The sequence below is a fragment of the Ostrinia furnacalis genome, unplaced genomic scaffold, assembly GCF_004193835.3.
Source record: "Ostrinia furnacalis isolate ACB-3 unplaced genomic scaffold, ASM419383v2 OfSCF1913, whole genome shotgun sequence".
NCBI classification, from domain to species: domain Eukaryota; kingdom Metazoa; phylum Arthropoda; class Insecta; order Lepidoptera; family Crambidae; genus Ostrinia; species Ostrinia furnacalis.
Window position 1 is genome coordinate 641629 of NW_021132152.1, and position 18506 is coordinate 660134.

General features: G+C 37.0%; 1 protein-coding gene and 2 non-coding genes across 3 annotated transcripts; all 3 read right to left on the bottom strand.

Moving 5' to 3' along the window:
• Window positions 1-402: 402 nt before the first annotated feature.
• Window positions 403-13929, bottom strand: UBL3 (ubiquitin like 3). The gene is made up of 4 exons (XM_028306258.1): window positions 13870-13929; window positions 12525-12633; window positions 5445-5612; window positions 403-4607 (listed from the first exon to the last, which is right to left on the bottom strand). Exons 1-4 carry the CDS (start codon window positions 13927-13929, stop codon window positions 4543-4545), a joined length of 402 nt encoding a protein of 133 aa, XP_028162059.1. The 3' UTR covers window positions 403-4542.
• On the bottom strand, window positions 6508-6580 carry TRNAT-UGU (transfer RNA threonine (anticodon UGU)). Its single transcript has one exon. It is a non-coding gene; the product is annotated as a tRNA-Thr (tRNA).
• TRNAR-ACG (transfer RNA arginine (anticodon ACG)) lies at window positions 13871-13943 on the bottom strand. Its single transcript has one exon. It is a non-coding gene; the product is annotated as a tRNA-Arg (tRNA).
• Window positions 13944-18506: the final 4563 nt, after the last annotated feature.

Consider the following 18506-nt stretch of genomic DNA (forward strand, 5'->3'; position numbering starts at 1 on the left):
GTGACCGACCAGGTCACGCTAAGTCCTGCCCTTCGATTCGTTCGTTCGTTTCAGCCGAAAGACGTCCACTGCTGGACAAAGGCCTCCCCCAAGGATTTCCACAAAGACCGGTCATCTTCGGAAAGGAGAAGAAAATAATTAACTTTTTAATTGGTTCAGTTGAAAGTGATTGAGATATATCAATGAAATGATGAGACTGTTGGTACTTTTATCCGACTATATTATACGAATAAGTTCGTATAATTTACAGATATTTATACTATGAACATGTGTATTTATAGACTAATTCATTATTAGGTACACACTGTAATACACTTAGGATTAATCGAAATATCTTATAAGGATTTTGTTTTGTAAATAAAAGTCATACAAGTTACGTTCTTAAAATTTTATTTGACCCCATTGAAACTCAATAGTCATTCAAACAATGTACAACCTATTAGTGTCGATCGATATTATATAATTATAAAATATATCCGACTATCTACATCAGCAGCCATTCCACACGAAAAATGAAATTAAATGTGCATTTTACATAATTTTTAAGCAAAATATATCTTCAGGGAAAAGAAACAGGAGTTCTCTTTAGCATTATTATGTTTTGTCTTTCTCTGTTAATACCTAAGTGTAAAAATGACAGAACATAGTTGATTCACAAATCGGCAATTTAAAACCTAACTGGGCAGGCTTCAATAAACAAAACCTCTATTAACATCTCGGATAAAACTTTAAGATATGTTAATAAATATTGCATTAATATACCAAAGCTGAGAAAAATTATGTACTGTTGTATTCAGCCGCCCATATCTACCCAACCAACCAAAATGACAATTAATCAACATTATTATAATCATCAATTAATATTAACAAGTATATAGTTATGTATGTATGTAGTAAACACCTGTTATACAGTGACACCTATTAATTTATTATTAATTACAGAAATCGACCGTTGCATGTCTTGACTTCACTACAGAAATTAAATAATTTTCCTATAAACATTGTTCTATTGCGTTTTTACTAACCCATATTTTTACAAAATTAAAAAATCACATTTATTTTCTACGTAATTGCAGCTATAGTTAGTCACTGGCAGATATTATAATGATGGAACTAGGTTTGAGGTGCCAATATTATAACATAGACGTTAATGATGAACGTAAATGTTTTTTGGATATCAATGCCGTTTCTATTCTAAAGTTATGAGTATTAAAGAGCATAATCGTCTGTCGAAATATTGCTGATGATTAATCCACCTAGAAATAAAAAAATAATACGTAACTGTAGTGATTTGATATTCCACCTTAAATATTTCAGTAAATACAATACATTCACACTTCTTACAAGCAACGGTCGTATAAATATCCACTTCAAGCTAATATTAAGACTATTTATTTCGTCTAAATTAAAAAGTCGAATATTTACATTTCGTTAGTGTTCACAGCCTGATGTCGTGTGTAGCTAACATTAATTATTATAAGAGGTCTCCGACACATCTTCCGTACTGTAGTTAGAAGAAAACCGCCTTCGTGAATATAATAACACAATAATTATCATCAGTTCACTCATTTTGAATACGACTCAAGAGATTTACTGGACTGTATCATTAAAAACCACAAAAGTTCCCTAAACATCGTTAGCCACGACGAACGACATCACACATCGCGTCATAAACACTCAGTAATTTGTTCGAAAGATCTATTCTATAGAAATATTAAAATACAGTGAAGACATCGATCTATCTGCCTACATTCACTTAACGCGAACAAACCGACACCTACATTATTCAGACTATACATACTTGAGAAGTTTACAAAAGCCGCTATGTAATTATTGATTAAACTTTATAATTATTACGATCGAAATTATCTTCGAAGCGACATCTATTTACACGTCTTTTTTATTTATTGAATTCCACTTTTGACCAAAAATGAAGACGCAACTAAACGGTGCTGACATCTAGCGTCTATTATGAGAATAAAATTAAAAGCCATGAAAATGGAATTCAACAAACACCGCTTTATCGATTTAGTAAATAATTATCTTAGATCACTAAACGCTTGTGAAATCTAAATAAAGGAAGACGAAGCGAACGAAAATAAAACATGCAAATAAATTTGTATTATTTTATTTATAAACTAGGTATTTTACACAACTTAACAAAATACATACATACAGCAACTGAACAGAGCAACCAAAAATTTATACCATTCATACGGCATCACTTTATACAGAACGTGGTTGCTGCGCCGAGGCCGCGCGCGACGCTTGCGCAGAAAATAATGTGCTTCCAAAGTACAACAAGACAAACATGTTTATTTTCAATATCTATTTGTGATACAACTAATTTCATTCTAATTTTACTAAAACCTCAGGCAAAATTAACATGCAAGTATGTAATAATTTACTAATGCATTTATTGTGCTCTACAAAACAAATTTCTGTATGCTACTACATGATGATTATGAAATTGTTTCTTGAAAGTTAGTGACTGTTGTTGGCAAACATCAACTTTTAATCCGTCTAAAACGCGTAAAAACTCCAGTAATCGCATCGTTAAAAGCCAATTTTGTGTGGATAGTGATTGGTTATCAACTTTGATAGTTATTTTAAGACACAATTTCATAATCACCCTGTATGTGCGTCGGGCGGCCTCACGGTTAGTGAATGGCAAGATTATTCTTCGCAGTCGTTGTCCGCCGAAAGCAAGCAGCAGTCGAGACATGAATCAGCTATTTCAGTTCCTATTTTAATACTGCTAAAGTGTAAACTCAATTAGCGAGTCCTCAGTTTCATCCATGTTTCATCGAGTAAATAATTTCATTTGTACTATCACAAAATATTTGCATAATTATTGTAATAACGGTGAGGATTGCAGTGTAGGACGATGTGATTGTTGCACGGAGAATAATTATTTCAATATTTGTAAACTTACAACAAAAATTAAGGCTAAGCCGAATAATCTTTAGATAAATCATATGTACCAATTTAAAAACGAACATATACTATAGCTATCTTATAAAAAATGCCAAATAAAGAATAACTATAGGTTGCGTTACGAGTGGTGTAAATAAACATATAAAAGCTCTATTCGATATTTACAAAATAATGGACTCTGGTAACAGTGTAAAAGCATTAAAAACTTGCAAAATAGCAGAAATACGGCAGTAACAAAACAGAATTTGTGTGGGGGTGTTATGTTCGCGCATTCGATTTATATTAGGCGTATACAGTGACGTCATAAGCAAGACTTGCAAATTTCACAGTTATACTAATGCGCTATAACTAAAATTTACGTCGCAGTCCACACGGCAGTCGCCGTGCTCGTGTGTGTGTAATATGTGTGTAAGTCCCGCGTTGCGTGTTCATTCCCATAAATTTATTATTTTATGCTACAACTAGCGCAGTAAATAGACAATTTAAAAATAAAAAGTCCCAATTTATTGCAAAAACTTATCACAAAATCAATAGTCCCGAAAACGACTCCTTAATGAATTATCAAATACTATTTACAGCAAATGAGAGTTAATTTATACACTCCGTTTGTTTCACTACACGATTTGTCATTTAAATTTTATAAATAGTAACGTTATATAAATTCATGTTGATGGCCTAAATTATAATACTAAAGATTTGTATTTTGTCAATAGCCAGATGAAGTGCAGCGATCCGTCCTCAAGGCAGCCACTCGACCATCACGCGCCTAACTTATAATTTCGATACCTTATTCCGAATATCTAATAATTTTAAACATATTTCGGCAGCATGATTCCTATACGATTTATAATTTACGCGGTGAGATAATATACAATTCGCTTATAAAGCTATCCAGAAAATTAAACGGTGACGTTTTAAATCGAAGATGTCACTCGCGATGTTATCTAATGAAGCTGGAGTGTGCGTTTGTTTTTGTGTTGCGTTTGGGTCTCATCCTTGGGCGGCGCAGACACCACGAGTCAGGACACTAGAATGCCTTACATGACATCGCGTTTACAGGAATTTACTATTTAAGACTGACGGCAAACACGACGTATTTGCTAAATGCGTTAACTATTCATGTGTCATGTTTCTCAATGTCTGCACGAGGCCTAGCCGCTTGAAAGTGCATTACACGGGGAACCGTCAGGCTCGTAGCACTGTACCATGACGCCCGTAGCACTGTTACATTGCGTAGCACTGTCAACGCGTAGATTAATGCCGCTTTGAACGCCCACTTCGTAACTACGCTACGCAGTTCAAAAGCGGCATCATTCCACTCATAGTGCCACACGCCGCATCGCTACGATTACTCGTAGCACTGTCCATGTGGCGTCAAAAGTCGTAGCACTATTCCCTCGAGACGTCATGTCATAGGAATGTGCCGTATACTGGTAGCTGTCCACACGTGGCGTCATGATATTCGTAGCACGTTTCCCATGCGGCATGACTCCCCGGAGCGCCCGGGCTCATGCCCCGTTAGAGAACACCGCGAGGCAGGAATCAGGTCTAGCTCACTGAACACATGGAGTCCCCGCGACGCCCCGCCCCTCCCCCGCGCAGCTATTACAATATGCAGCAGGATGCCGAACAACAACTGCTGGAGCCACCTTTGCTCTTTTGCCGTTGGTCTGAAAAAAGAGACAAAATATATTTCAGACATTTCCTCTTTACTTAATTAACAGTTATTGCATGGGAGGTGTGATATACATACTATACTTTTTCTATACTACAGTACACAAGGAAATATTGATTTGTTATAGAATAATTAGTATCACTTTTTTATGTTACTACATACGTATCATATTAACTAACTAAGTAACTAATTATTGTCTAAATGAAAAAATAGCTGGCGAACTTACAAAAGGAAAGGGGATGATAGGATAGGGAAGGATTGGTTTGTGTTAACTCCATCGGACTTCTGGAAATAAATAAACAGAAGAAGAAGGTATTTTTATGGTTGTACTATTTCAGTAGCATTTAAACTTTATTTGAAAAGATTTGTAGCAGAAAAGTATTTCTTTAAGTCCCGTAAGCCCCTCGTGGTGGTAAGCTAAATATGCTTGTGTTACGAGTGGGCTCACCACAACAGGCGAGCGGCGGTGGGATTCGAACCCGCGATCCTCCGATCTCCAGTCCAACCACTTTACCGTTCGGCTATCGTGGCTACAAAAAAAACCTCATGTGTGGACCGACGATCTGATTAATGTCTCGGGAAGTACCTGGATGCGAGCAGCTCAGAACCGGTCGTTATGACAATCCTTGGGAGAGCCATTTGGTCAGCAGTGACGTCATCAGGCACTCACCGTGCGAGTTGGGCTCGGGCAGGTGCTCGCGCGGCACGAGGTGCATGACGGTGGTGCGGCCGAGCGGCAGGCCGAGCGCGCCCAGCGTCACGGAGCTGTGCAGGAAGCGGCCCTGGTAGATGAGCCGCAGGATCGCCGGCAGTGACGTCATCAGGCACTCACCGTGCGAGTTGGGCTCGGGCAGGTGCTCGCGCGGCACGAGGTGCATGACGGTGGTGCGGCCGAGCGGCAGGCCGAGCGCGCCCAGCGTCACGGAGCTGTGCAGGAAGCGGCCCTGGTAGATGAGCCGCAGGATCTCCGCGCGCGACACGCACTCCGACGCCCAGTCCGCTGGAAAACACAATTTATATAAATTAGTAAGAGTTCTCGAGTGGCGACCACGGGCCGGAAGACGTAGTGTGGGCAGGCCCCCCACTATGTGGACCGATGATCTGAGGAAGGTCCTTTTGGAAATCCTTGGGGGCCTTTATCCAGCAGTGGACGTCATTTGGCTGAAAAAAGTGAAAAAAAAATTCGTGTGGCTTTAGGGCAGTTGAACCGCGGCTCAATAGGGTGGTAGTTGATTCACTACAGTTGACATACTTTTTATGAGCTGGCAAAACTTGGATTATGACGTCATGAGATCGCAAACCCAACTAATTAATAAAGTCGATTGATTTTTTATAAGCTGTCAAAACGTGATTAGCTACAGAATTTTGATTGATATCAGTCTGTAAAAAATATTAATATTTTTTTTAACAGAAACAAAGTGAATTCTTTTGAAGTTTTATTTTAGTGAAAAAACAACTATTTAAATGTCATTGAATTTATATAATTTTTATACGTAACTACTAATTTATTTTTGAATAGTTTTTAATTATAACTTTTTATTTTGAAAATACTAAAATACATTAAAAATATTGAGTAATTCTCGATTCTTTGAGGAAAACCTTGCATATCAAGTTTATTGAGTACTTTATTACAAAAGTATTTTTAAAATGGGTTCAGTTGTGAATGTTTTACCTAAAAAGTATTATTTATTAGTGATAATGTGACATTTCCGAACAAATATTTTTCCTTTTAAAAAAACGTTTTTGAAAAACACGAGATAATGGTATTAAAATCCAAAATGCCAGAATGCTATTACATTATCAAATTGATAATATAAGGTACTTTTCGCTGATAAAATGTAAAAAAAATGAAACCAAACTGTACAAAAACGTTTGCAATGTTGATGAGTATAAGATGCCCCCAGAGAGATTTGAACTCTCGACCCCTGGTTTACAAGACCAGTGCTCTAACCCCTGAGCTATGGAGGCTTACAATGCGGCGGCGTAAATGTGGATGGGTATTGACGCCACGCTTGCTCACCCACACAGATAAACCGCGATTATTATACACTACACACGCAAACTAGTGTTTGAGTGAAATATTAGTCGCTAGATGGCGTTAATAGTAGAAACTTGATGAGAAATTGTGTTAATTCAACTTTTTCTTTATTTAACTATTTAAACTAAAATAAGATGGAGCTTTTCATTTTAAATTTCAAATATAAGATCTATAAAAATAGAACATTTGTTATTTATACCGTATACTATAACGATCGTTAATTAAGTTGATATCGAAAGTTTTAGTAGCATATTGGTTAACTTTCCGGCGACCAAGAAACTTATCAGGTACCTATCTTAATGGAAAATTTTATCGAAAAGATTATAGGGTTTGCGCTTTAATTTAATTTGTTTAAAGCCATAATTTAGGTGTGGTCTATCGGCTATCGCAGTTTAATGTACGAGTGTATCGCGTGATCCGTTTCTGTTTGTTACTGGCATCAATTTGATCCTTAATTTGTGGGTGTTAGAGTCGTAATCGTGTTGTGTTGCACTCGGGTACAGTTAACGCTTGCAGCGGGTTCTGTATCACCGCTGGCAGCACTGTAGTAACTTTGGCCGAACGTACGGCGACAATAACTCGCCTAGGGAACTACAGCCTTGGCCAAAAGTATTGAGCACCCATGTTATTTATTAATTTTGAAGGAATTATACATGTGTCTGAATCAAAACAGTTTTTAACAGTTTTATATTGTTTATTTACAACAAAAAAATAATACTTTGTTGGACCACCCTTCGCCTTAATTACTGCAGAAATTCTTTTTGGTAAAGATTGTACTAATTTATTACAATCGTCACATGTTAAAGCGTTCCACTCTTCTCGCAAGCGATGTTTTAGGTCTTCTTTTGTTATTATTGAATGGCGCCGGACCTTGCGCTTCAATAGACCACACAAATGCTCGATGAGGTTCAGGTCTGGTGACTGGGCAGGCCATTCAAGCAGCTCGATGTTATTGTCACTAAACCAAGCCATCTTTCGGTCAGCTTTGTGACAAGGTGCGTTATCCTGCTGGAATTTGACGCTCTTCATGTTGATGTCACCAAAAAGTGTTGTAAACGAGGGCAGAAGTGCGGATTCAAGAGCGTTTATGTACTTTGTAGAGTCCATGCGTCCTTCACACACAAACATTTCCCCAACTCCTGCGGCGCTCATGCACCCCCAGACCATCACACTGCCGCCGCCGCGTTTGACGGTAGGTACCACACACTCCGGGGTAAATTCTTCGTCTACTCGACGACGGACAAATGTCACACCAGGTGTGCCAACAATCTGTAAAGTAACGAAATTTTGTTAAGTGTTTTTCGGTCCAATATTTATTTTTACAAATATAGTTTTATAATATTATTGTCGCGTATTGTTATTACATGATATTGGCTAACTTACCTCAAAGTTTGATTCATCTGACCACACAATGTTTTTCAAATCTTCCTCAGTGAAAGTTTGGTATTTTAAAGCCTACTCGTAACGAGCTGTTTTGGTCTTTTCTGAGAGCCATGGCTTCTTTCTGGCTGTATAGCCCTTAAGCCCAGCTTCTTGGAGTCTTCTGCGAGTTGTTCTTGCAGAAATTGGCGTATTAATTTCAGCTGATAACTCAGCAGCGAGGTCGGAAGAAGTTTTTTTATGATTTTTCAAAGACTAACAATACTACAGTATCATAGCTAAACATCTCGAAACGTGTTTTATTGCACGTTGTGCCGTGAGTTTATGTTTCAAAACCTGTCAAGGAAAGGTTTTATCAAATATCTTTGAGTATCTTTTATAGTTATCATGTATAAGCAGTATTTAGGGGGTGCTCAATACTTTTGGCCAAGGCTGTATGCTCGCTCTCGTGAATTCCGATTTTAATTCTTGGCTTGGCTGTTTCGGAAATAGGGAATTGGGACTTTGTCTCGTTCTTTTGGCTTTGACTTTACACACTGTAAAAGTTAAGCTTTCTAAAAACATTGTATTTAAAATTACACACAAAATCACCCTACCTTTTACCATCTGTAATCTGTAAATCCAGTTGGTAGGTATGTTTCACTACTACAATATCAAATAAAGATGTTTGTTTTGCAAACTCTACAACAAACTAATGATGTTTACACAGGTGCATTATGTTTACTATTAACAGACCATTCAGTTTTGTTAAACATATTTTTGACAAGATTTTATTAATAATCAGTACAACGCTTCATATAAAAAATATTATTTTATTTTTATTTTCGCTTATTCGCATTAATTTTGCAAAAACAATTTTAAATGCCAGGATTATTATTATTAAATCATATCTTAATGTTGTAAATAATATTATAATACACAACAAAAACAAAATAATAAAGTTGGGCGTATGTGATTCACAAGGTGCTCCTCCATTAGAAAATGCTGCATTTTATTATGCATATTATAGTCATCAATTATAATAAATGACAAACGGTCTCTACGTAAACAGCTGGACTGAAAATGTAGTCACTGACCTTCCGCAAGGCTGAACAAGACAACTCGGATTCAGACTAATTACTTGTTTTTGTCCCCTTGTTACGTATGCGCGAGCCACGTAAGTCCACGCCCAATTCTTGTAGTAATGACCGAAACATATCTTTATTTTGTGTTGACTTGTGCTTTTTATTTCGACTAAAACACACTAATTTGGGTTAGCAGAACAAAAATAATGTAAACACGAAAAAATATTTATGTTCTTTCTTATAATTATTTACATTATCATTCCCTCCCATTGACAGCGCGTAGGCAGTCCCGTCCTATTTATTTAGCGGCACAAATAACAATTATTTTTACGTTATTGCTAATGTTTTAGAGTTCAATATAACAGGGCCCGAACACTACACTCGAAGTTGTCGACAATTATGTATACCTGGGACAAACAGTCCAGTTAGGTAGGTCCAACTTCGAGAAAGAGGTCAATCGTCGAATCCAACTCGGATGGGCAGCGTTCGGGAAGCTTCGCCATATACTCATGTCCGAAATACCGCAGTGTCTCAAGACGAAAGTCTTCGAGCAGTGTGTGTTGCCAGTGTTGACATATGGATCCGAAACGTGGTCGCTTACTATGGGCCTCATAAGAAGGCTCAAGGTCACCCAAAGGGCGATGGAGCGGGCTATGCTCGGAGTTTCCCTGCGTGATCGAATCAGAAATGAGGAGATCCGTAGGAGAACCAAAGTAACCGACATAGCTCGCAGAATTGCTAAAATCAAGTGGCAGTGGGCGGGGCACATAGCTCGTAGAGACGATGGCCGTTGGGGCAGGAAAGTTCTCGAGTGGCGACCACGGGCTGGAAAACGTAGCGTGGGCAGGCCTCCTACTAGGTGGACCGACGATCTGGTAAAGGTCGCGGGAAGAGCCTGGATGCGGGCAGCGCAGGACCGTTCATTGTGGAAAACCTTGGGGGAGGCCTTTGTCCAGCAGTGGACGTCATTTGGCTGAAACGAATAACAGGGCCCGACAGCCGTAAATAAACCATAATAAGCCGGTTTCGTGCCAAACAAGTGCCAGTGTCGAGTTTCTGAAATATTTGTAGGAAACAATGTCGAGAACAGCTGCGGACCTGACGGTAGCTAACGCTGTTTCTATTTGTACAGTCGTATTATTTTATTGTGACTTGTAACACGATGCATAAGCGCATTAATCATTTTGCACGTTTGGAAATGCTGCAAAGAATTATATTACAAAATTTACTATTTTCAAGCCACAAATTGAATGACAGTTAATTTACATTAAAAATGAGTTACCGGATAAGATGGCATTGACCTCAACAACAAGAAGCAGTTAGATAAGGAGACATTTTTCATTTTCTTCCATTGAAATAAAATTATCTCGTTATATTACGCTTTTGTTTGTTATTAACAACTTAACACTAATATTTTAAGTCATACAAACTTATGAACTTGTAAGTATAGCGCCATTAACAGTGTACAAATAGTAAACCAGTCTTTAAATTTACGTCATCAGAGCTGAATTTGTCCTCGTAAAAACACGCTCGGAGCAACGTGCAGTATCCGCGTCTGTTTCCCCATTCAGACAGATACGAGCATCTATCCCCTCGCAAATGTTTGCGCTCCCACTTCCTCCCCGCTTAGGGTATTGCAATTTTTGCAATAAGTTTGCACGACAATTTATCATACATCTATCGAATTGCCCGACGCGAATGATACAAATGGTTGAGGAATTTATGTTACTTTCGGAACTGTTTAGGTATATTACTAAACAGATAACGTCGGTGTAATTCAATCAAAAGCAAATTTCCTAGATGCTTAGGTACGTGCACTACTCATCGATTCAGACAGGATAACACCGGAATAATATCCTCGTTCTCGTTCCGCAAATAAAATCACACAGGCGGATGTATGGCACGTACGGATCCGGGAATTCGGAACTTCGCGACACCCCGGTTGCTGAAGACCGAATATTATTATTTTGTTTGCGTCTATTATTTTCTGGGAATTTCCCCAAGACGCTTTTTAAGAGAGTCACTTGGGACCATTAGACTTCCATATCGTATGTCTTGACTATGAGTATTTTTGTTACGTAGCATCACATAAAGGTAACATTTTAATAAGTTTATCTTAACAATTTATTTCAAAACACGAGCTCAATGTTCCGGTAAACAGAGAGAGACAATACAAGGCGTGCTATCGACAAGGAACTTTCCCCGATTGAGGTTTGAATGGCAAATGAGCAGTCTGTACACGGAGATAGCCCACACACTCAACCGCAGAACGAGCTATTAAATGTTTCAAGTGCCACTTACGCAACATGTAACTGGGTTACCAAAGTATACTATGTATGTATGTACATTTTGATCTGCTACATTACTTCGTCCGAAGTACATAATATTTTTTTTTTTTATGCATAACAAGGCAGGTATTTGACCACAATCGCACCTGATGTTAAGTGGGATGCGGTCTAGGATGGTACATATCTGCCCTGTAAGTGCCTATTCACTCTCGCCTTGAAAAGGCCCGGATTATATTATATGTGTTTATCTTCGTTATTTAACTTAGAATTATGCCCGACCTCTCAAGTTGACTCTTTAAGAAAATTTACTAAATCAACTTTGAATGTATAAGTAACCAACAAACTTCGTAAGCCGAATTTCATTTATATTCGGACATCAAAGAACCATGCAAATTTGAAAGGCGTCTGATGTAAAAGCATTTCTGAAAATGCGATAACACAACCCTCATCAACATTAATATAAAACTTGTCAGGCTCTGCCTTTTTCTAAGATGAAAGATATCATTACCTTGGCACCTCATTAATTTCTTCGGCGACAGACTTCAAATTCACCGTGTCATTGGTTTTCCCTTTGTGAGCGAAAAACCCAAGGAAAGTCCGTAGTCATCATTGCACTTTATAGCCATAATTCGATTTCCATAGCTGTCACGGCAGCTGCACCCCAGTGAACACCCCCATTCTCATAACGGATATTTATTAGGCCATTTCGAGGTACGTAAACAACAAATAGCCACTTTCAAAAGAGTTTGTAAATTGATATACAGAATGTTCTTCGAAATTCAAAGAGTACTTTGTACTTTGAGGATATGAAATCTTTTATTTGAATGAAGCATTCTTTGTTTGTATGGAGATATCGCCCAATTTAAGTATAATATGTGTGTCACAGTGAAACGATTTATTCTATCATACCATAATGGTTATTGTTCTCATAGATCATTAATTTCGAAAGCGCTGACTTTCACAATAGCTCACCCTCGAAAATACAAGCCATTTAATTAATTTAAAGTGTGACTATTGATGTCAAAATCAATAAATTATTTTAGCAAGTATTTTTCTGACTCAATATTCGACCAAAAAAAGTTCTACATTTGTAAGTGATTCTTTACGTATCAATGATTAGTTAAAAGAAAATAAGGTCCCACCTTCCGGCCAGTTGTCGTAGACGTGTATGGCGATGTCGCCGGCCGAGTCGACGGGACTGAAGACGAACTCCTTCGTCTTGCCGGACACCAGGATCAGCCGCAGGTTTATCTGGAATTAGATAAAGAAACAGTTAGAATTAAAGGGAATAATGCATACGATCTCGGAGGGTTTTAAAACAAACAATCGAAATAAACCGTTACACTTAAATATAGTCATTTATGTGGTGATCTCGACTATGCTGAAGCCAAGGATAAAGATAAACGTGGCTAGTTTTAGATGACGTCAACAGTAAAAAAGTTACTGATTGATACACTTAAAATACAGTTGCCAAGTCAATCTTGGAAACGAGATTCAATGTAAATATGGAAATCTGTAATTCAGAACACACTGCTTTGCGTCAACAAGGTAATTCATTCAACATTCAATAGAATAAAAAAATATGTTTCAAGAACGTTATTTTGCCATTACAGATTTATTTATTTATTTAGGGATATCATAGTACATAGCACAATATCAGTTTAGGTTACAATATTGACAGATGACAAACATCCTTAAATCCACATTTTTAAATAAATCTGTTATAGCAGAGAGCAAATTAAAATATATGTTACGATAAATGGTTGTGCAACAGAGACGATACAATGTTACGTATCAGTTTTGCAAAGTTGTCCGCTCCGTACTTTCAAATCTGGTGTTGACCTTCATGCTTAGATACATAAAACCGGGTTGCGTAAGTTCACTGATAATTCTGCTGAGTGACGGAAAGTTGGACCCAAAGTTTATTTTGCATAACTACAATACTGGATTTCATCTTATACATAAAAATAATTACATAACAGTATTTTTGTAACAGAAATCAATCACAAAGGAAGGACTAAAAGCCATGTATCATGAGAATGAATATAGTGAGTAGACACCCTTATGTTTCAAATTTTCATGTTTTAGTTGTTACCTGTTAATTACATAATAAAAGATTATTATGTATGAATAATTACGTTGTTATCTAAAAGATTACTGTAAATTATTTAGATAATTTATTTATTCATAATAATTAATGAGCTAGGTACTGTTCAATTAAATTGATTCACTTGATTAGTGACACTTAAACAATTTATAACTTAATTTAAATAAATGCATGTACGTTGTAGATATTATTATATTTTATTTATAAATAGGTCCCCAATTATTTTTAATATCGTAATACAAAATACATTGGACAGTAGAAATTGTTTACAGATTTGTATTTTTGATATAAGTATGACATGTTTTTTTGCAATTATAAAATTACATTTTTGTATTTAAACATTTAAAATAAAAATAAAACTGAAAAAGAAAAAAGTGAACGCGACCCTGCCAGGATTCGAACCTGGAATCTTCTGATCCGTAGTCAGACGCGTTATCCATTGCGCCACAGGGCCAGTTGGTGGAGTGACGAATTTGGCCTACTTTACTCGCAGACAGTGTTCCGTATTTATTCTAACATTTCTACATAACAATAATTAAGTTTTTTTCCATAAATATCAGAGAGCAGAAATAACAGGAGTGGAACTGACAGGCAATCCCCTCTAGCAATGTAAGTAGACCAGTGGTTCACTCAGTTTATAAAAACTAGTTGCAGCGCCACCAATGACATATTCCAAATGTCACTATTGAAGAGTAACGTGCTGCGATAAAAATGGTGAATTGCAGTGTTTTTAATTGTAAGAAGAGATCTGAAACATCAAATCTTGAAAAGGACAACATTACATTCCATCGGTAAATATTATTTTATTTATTTCACATTAATTAATACACTAAATTTACAAAAAACTAAATTTCTAGAAGTGTTGCCACTGGAATGACTGGAAAGCAAAAATTCCTAATTGTGTAATATTTTAAGGATAGTGTACTTATAACAATATAATCGGGATCATCTTAGATAGTAAGCTGTCTTTCACATTTCACTTCGACAATATTGTATCTAAAAGTCTTAAGCTCCTGGGTTTTATTTGGCGAAACTGTAAATCGTTCAGGAATGCTGAACCTTTAAAAAGTACCTATTGTGCATTAGTACGAAGCTCACTGGAATATTGTTCTAGTATCTGGAATCCTATGTACAAATGTCACATCGATCGATTGGAAAAAGTACAAAAAAAGTTCTTGTATTTCTTGTCAATACATCAGGGTAAAAAGTACAAATTACTGAGCTACCATGACAGGCTAAAATTTTTCAAATTTTCTTCTCTCAAGAATCGTCGTTGGGTCACTGATCAGGTTCTCCTGTACAAAATTATCAGAGACCGTATTGATTGTCCCCACCTTTTGAGTGAAATCAAGTTTAAAATACCTCGAAAAAGTGCGAGAATCTCGAACTATAAGCCCTTTTATGTCAAGCGGTATAGGACAAATCTGGGAGCACAAAATATCGTTAATAGACTCTGCGTTGAATATAACAGGTTCTACGGGGCCACTGGTGCCACTGAAAGTGATCTCCTGCACTACTCCCAAACACAGTATAAAAGGAAACTATACTCCTTTGTGGCGTCTCAACTGTTTGTGTCAGATTGAGCTATGGTAACCGTTTTTTGTTTCTTTTTTTTAGTAAATGAAACTTATTTTGCATTTGTAGTAAGTAAGTAGGTACCTACTTATAAGATAAGTCATGTCTAAATCAAAATTCTACTATTATTGATACGATTAAGTGTTTTTTTTGTGTGCATGGAACGGTTCGGAACAAACTGCATTGAATCTATATTGCATGTTGTGTCAGCCTATAATTGTTGTTGCATTGTAACTTTGTTCATAATTGTAATTTTTAAGTGTACATGTTGTAATGTAACAATGTTGGTAGACCTAATAAATAAATAAATAAATAAATAAATAAAATACAAATATCCCTAAAAATTCATGGGAATAAGGATTGAAGGGGAGATTTTGAAATATTTTTTCTTCTAATCTCAAGCACTTCCAGGGTACTAATTAGCCCGGCTAAACAAGCGTGAGCAGCATGCGTGTTAATTGTTACGGCGCCCCCGGGAAGGAAGGAGGGTGCAATCGTGCAATAGTACCTCCGTAGCACGTAACACAAGGCTTAAACATTACAGGATGTAGGTTTGCTATGTTTTAGGTAAGAGCATGGGCCGTGTAACAAGGAAGTGCTATTATAGCTAATATTGAAATAAGAAATTTAGTAGTGTCACTCACTACTAAATTTCTTATCTCTAGTGAGCTATTGATTTTGATGATATCGATAATTAAGATTCTTTCCGAGGCTAAGCAGATCGTTTTTATCGTCATAAAAACGTCTAATGGTAACCTGTAACTATGTTCTGACTAATTTCGAACTTAACTGTTCAAATTCGTTCAGTAGGTCAGGCGTGAAAACAAAATAAACAAAAAAGTAAAACAAAATAAACTAACTGAATGCATAGATTCAACATGAATCACTACCGAAAACAATTGTTGCCAGGGCAAGTGTTAACAGCTATGGAGCACAGGGGTGGCGAAGCCTCTTGCCAATCGTTCCGGTTGGTTTGAGGGTTGCCAACGAGAAGTAACAGAATTATTGACAGAGAGAGAATTTGATATTATAACTAAATGACTATAATTTTTGAATTATTAATGACGAAGAAATTATTACATAAATAAGTTTATTACATAATAACGCTCCTGAAATGACTGTTTTTTTAACACTGCAACAATTTTCGATTATCTTTTCTAAAAGTAAGACAACCCTATCTAAAACTGCGATACAGCGAACTGCATTACCGAATAGACAGGCTGATTGTACACATTCCGGTTACCGCGGTAACCGAATAAGTTTAATTGAAAAGCTCCACTATCGTCCAAACCAATGGCCTTTGCTTGAAAGATTGATCTTGTGCTAAGTATACATTTATGGCCAAGTTTACTCACTGCGAAAATGCATTGATTTATTAAATTATATAGCCCAATGAAAATTATTTGTATTGTCAAGATTGTCAACCCTAACTTACTACAAATTTTGATTTAACAGCGCATTAATTAAGGTACCTACTCAGACAAGGGGTAAAGGAAATTGCAAGTGCGCTACAGCGTTAATTATTGCCTAGCAGCTATCACGGATATAGGTGTTCCATATTGTTGGTAATGCAGAAATATCCCCAAACTCCGGCATTAGCCCACTGCTGCAGGCTGGCCGCCCGCCAGGGAATGTGCGGTCGCAGAGATACGGGAACGGCCAACAACTCCGTTTTAAGGCTGACTTTTTTGGGGTACGCGGCCAAGACCCGCGAGTTATGTCATGTCAAGAGTCATCGTTCATGTCCAAGACCTTGCCCCGCTTTACGGTTTCTGACTCCCACAATAGGAGCTATCCACTAGTCACTAGCACGATTATATTGGCTATTTGTGGTCACCCCCTGATACAATCGGTAATGCTACCTGTGAGCACCGTTGATTACTGATCATGAAGACCCTTTCAGTATTTTCAGCACACATGTTAAATCATAGTTAGTAAGTTACATGAGGGCACATGTATTTGAAGATTCATGGTAACATGCGATTACTTGCATTACTGTTGGTGAATGAAATCAAGCATAGCGTCTAACTAATGCCATATTTATTATGTGTTCATAAATCGTTAGTTCTTCCTAAGACCATACCTCAGACTTAGATTAATAAAACCTAGATAGATAGTCAGTGCACGAAAGGTGAGGCAGATTTTAGTAAGACAGAATGGCTTATTCGTAAACGTCACATGAACTGTCAAAGTGAAAAATTGGTAAACACGTCCGACGACTTTTAATTAATTAAGACGGTTTGTGCTGTGAAAGGGTGTCTAAATACATCAGAAAAACTAAAGAAAGTGACCAGTGTTACATTTCATAAGTAAGTACTACGATTCGACGCGTATTATGCTTGAATTTGGCTTTCAAAAATTAAATACGGGAATGATACCAGTAACAAGAAAATTTATTTCCCGATTGTTCGCCGTACAAATACACTTCCTTTTTTATGAAATCGAGACTTTTCAGTCGATTTATCTTATTGTAATTAGGTAAGTACTTTTAATTCAATAAATAAATAAGAACTTGATGCGTTTTGTTTTTGTTAGTTATAAAATAATTAAAAACGTATCAAAAATTTCCCTACTTTCGGGAAAATCGCCTTCACTGTCTACACTCCCCAACAAAATTGACACTAATGACATAAGATTTTTGCCTCACTCTTGACGAAGCGTTTGTATGAAGACTATCCATCTAGGTTTTATTAATCTAAGACCTCAGACCATTACCAATTACCTAGAAAAGAACAAAACTTAGAAGAGCGTATACTGTGGCGAATAGATAAATATTTTAGCCATAAAATCTGAAATGCGAAGTCATATCAGACATCCGTAACTCACATTTGGTACTTTTCCCTGCATTTTACACACAATAATTTTAATTAAATTTATGCAATGAATGCCAAGTTTCATGTCAACTAAAACTCGCATGCCGTTAATTTTATTCGTTTTGCGTTCATCGTGGGAAACTTTTGCTTGTTATTTTTTTTAGTTGGCCGATCTGCTCGGAGCTGTGAAGCCGTGAACTTTGTCGTGTATGGCTCAAATTACTCTGTCGCCGGGCCACAACCGCGGCAGCCATGTTGCGGGAGCGCGGGAAAACATTTCACGGCAGCGTGGGCAACGCTGGAAAATATCATTGGGGATCTTGGGAGCTTTGGGACACTGCACGTCTCTAATTTATGGCGTGTTGTGAAAAATATTATTTTGATAGAGCGGTTTATATGAGAGCGCTAAAGCCTTAGTTTTAGATGGGTTTGTCACTTTTTATAAAATTTTATTAGTCTTGTAATTAGTAAGCTAGCAATGCTCAGATCTGAAACTTAATGTTCACTGAGTAATTGACGTCGTCAGTTTATTACTTAACTGTTCCATTCAGCCTTGTGAGTTTTCTTCTTGCGAGGTTTTATGATGAAAATTCTCACTTTCTAATTAAATTACTAACTAGATGGCTCGT

Coding starts and splice junctions, on each gene's coding strand:
- UBL3 (XM_028306258.1), bottom strand. CDS start 13,929: ATGGATAACGCGTCTGACTACGGATCAGAAGATTCCAGGTTCGAATCC. Junction 12,634..13,869: donor TCGAATCCTGGCAGGGTCGC/GTTCACTTTTTT, acceptor ATCTAATTCCAG/ATAAACCTGCGGCTGATCCT. Junction 5,613..12,524: donor CTACGACAACTGGCCGGAAG/GTGGGACCTTAT, acceptor TGTGTTTTCCAG/CGGACTGGGCGTCGGAGTGC.